Source organism: Montipora foliosa, chromosome 5 (assembly GCF_036669935.1).
Source record: "Montipora foliosa isolate CH-2021 chromosome 5, ASM3666993v2, whole genome shotgun sequence".
NCBI lineage: Eukaryota > Metazoa > Cnidaria > Anthozoa > Scleractinia > Acroporidae > Montipora > Montipora foliosa.
In genome coordinates, this window is record NC_090873.1 from 34,511,919 (window position 1) to 34,514,418 (window position 2,500).

Below are 2,500 nucleotides of genomic sequence, written 5' to 3' on the forward strand. Positions count from 1 at the left end.
CCATGACTGAAAAACGAAAATGAAGGGCTGGGATATATTGTTTACCTGTTCTTTTAGGACTATTTTTCCTTTTCAAAAATGAGCGGAAGAGCCTTTTGTTTAAGGGGTGACGAATGGTATCTCCAGAGTCTTGGCACTCGCAAACTTTTCATCCGATCTCGAAATCTCGACAGCTTTTGCGAAGAGTCGCGAAGTCTCGTTTATATTGCATTTATTTCGGTGTGAAGTCTTGCATGTTTCGGTGTCGGTTCTCTTGGCGTTTCGGCGAGTCTCGGATTTTTCCATTCGTCACCCTTTGTTTTTTTAATGACCAACTTCCCGGGGTTAGCACTAACCAGCGTTAAATACCATGGAAACCTATTGGTTTTGTTTTCTCTTAACCAACGCGGGTTAGCGCTAACCAAGCTCCGAGAAACCGGCCCCTGAATACAAAGACTACATTTCACTTTGAATACATAGAGTAAGCATTCGTTTTGGATTAGTTTGGCCCAAAAATCGTGTGCGGCCAAAGGATTAGCCACACTGAGCCATTCCGGGCGTTAGTTCTTGCGTCACCTTCGTAGAAACAATTCTGTTTTTGAAATGCTTGTTCTTAATCCAGTTATTCTGTTGAGCTTAAACAGAAATAAGAATAGTCCATAGAAAAACAACCATTTTTTTCTTTGAGGCATGTTATGAAAAAGTCGGCGTTGCAACCAATATAGTCTTCGCACGAAACTAGTTCAAGATATAACAGTTATAAAAAGATATGGGACAGTGCTGACTCAAGGGTGCAATACTTATGTAAAGGCTCCGAGCAATGCGCACCTGGTTTGACATAATTTGTTCTTTTTCTCATTCTTACGAAAACTTGTCTTCGCTGTTTCAGCGGACATCACCACAATCATATGCAACGGGAGCAAACTCCGATTTCTTTTCGACAATGCTAAAGAATGTAAGAAGGTCAAGAGGATAATTAAAATGGATTGCGAAGCACAACCAGACGAGAAACGTGAGGCGGAATCACTAGGAATAAAATTGTTGGACATTGTGGAAGTGGAGGTTAGTGTCTTAGATGTAAGCTCAAAAATGATTTTGAATGCAGTTTGCGCGTGTTAGAAGAACACACGTGTACAATCAATGGCGCTTTTGTCAGTTGTTACGTGTGGTGGAAAAATCATATGGTACGTGTAATGATTGACCTATCAATAAATTAAAGTCTAATTAAGACGGATTCGCTTTGGAAATCAGGAAGGATTCTTGCTTTGAATGCCTTTTGCGAAGAGCGTAGCTGTCGAAGTAACGATGATGACTCTGATGACGGTGATGACGTTGAAGATGGCAACGACGATTACCATGACGATGTTGATGATAACACACCCTTCGAGCAGAGCCTCTCTAAAACTCATCAAAGGGCGAGCAATACAGCCTCTGCAAAGATCGTGTCAAGTCTTTTAAGTCGCCGCAGCCCAAGTTTCTGGGCTAGTCACTCCGGTCAAACCGGATTAGGCAGCCCGCGCATCATATTTTTGACAAGGTGAAGGTCAAAATGGAGCCTCTAGTACGAAAATCAATATGGCGTCGAGGAGTGCGATCGAGACTTGGCCTAGGTTTGAACCTGTCTTCAAGTAACGACTTGCGCATACTCGAGAAAGACTTAACACGATTTTCGCAGAGTCCTTTCTTTCTCGTTGAGTTAAGAAAGGTTCTGCTGGCTGGGTGATGATAACGAACATTACGAGGAGAACAAGAGCGATGACGTTGATTACGATATCATGACGATGACCGTGATGACGACGGTGATGACGACGATGATGTTCATGACGAGACGACGAAGACGATGACTAGTTTTTTAACTTTTAAGTAATCTTAGGAGGCCATTGCCCTTATTATAAAATGTCAATTCGTTTGTAATGAAGTAAGGGTAGAATAAAGTTGTTGTTGTTGTTTGTTCTTGCTAAGATGATGACGATGACGATTGCAAAGATGACTGATGACGTCAATGATGATAACGGTGACGACTAGGACAACGATGACGATGACAGCGAATACACATGTTCAATATACCCAATTGAGCTGACTCGTCTTAATTACGGAGTTGATCATTCGACTGAGAAAATGTATATGCACAAGAACCGGAAAGAAAGTGTTAATCGCGCTGGTGGTCTCATATGTTAAAGTGCCCCTTTCTTTGGATTTCAAAACTATGTTAACTAAACACTAAGCGACCAAAGCTTTGAGGCTTGATTTAAAAAAGGCACCTGTTTATTCGAACTGTAATTTTCCTATTTAATGGTCCGCCATTACTAACTTTAAGATCTTGAGAGAGCTGGATCGAGGAGAAAATGACGTCAAAGGCTCACTAGTCTGAGAATGCAATGCGTGTGTACGCCGCGGAATTAATAAGCAGCACAGGTGTTTTGGGTTTTCAGACTTTTAAACTCGCGATTTGCATATACAATAACCTGCATTCACTCGCTGAAATTGTAAGCTAGTGAGCCTTTGACGTCACTTTTTCCTG

General features: G+C 41.6%; 1 protein-coding gene across 5 annotated transcripts in view; it reads left to right on the forward strand.

The window, feature by feature from the left end:
- Positions 1-2,500, forward strand: part of LOC138004041 (long-chain-fatty-acid--CoA ligase 6-like) — a 33,964-nt gene that overhangs the window by 10,567 nt on the left and 20,897 nt on the right. For all 5 annotated transcript variants that reach the window (XM_068850435.1, XM_068850433.1, XM_068850432.1 and 2 more), the window contains exon 7: positions 869-1,041. In XM_068850435.1, coding sequence (XP_068706536.1) covers positions 869-1,041 — 173 coding nt within the window. The remainder of the gene's footprint in view (positions 1-868; positions 1,042-2,500) is intronic.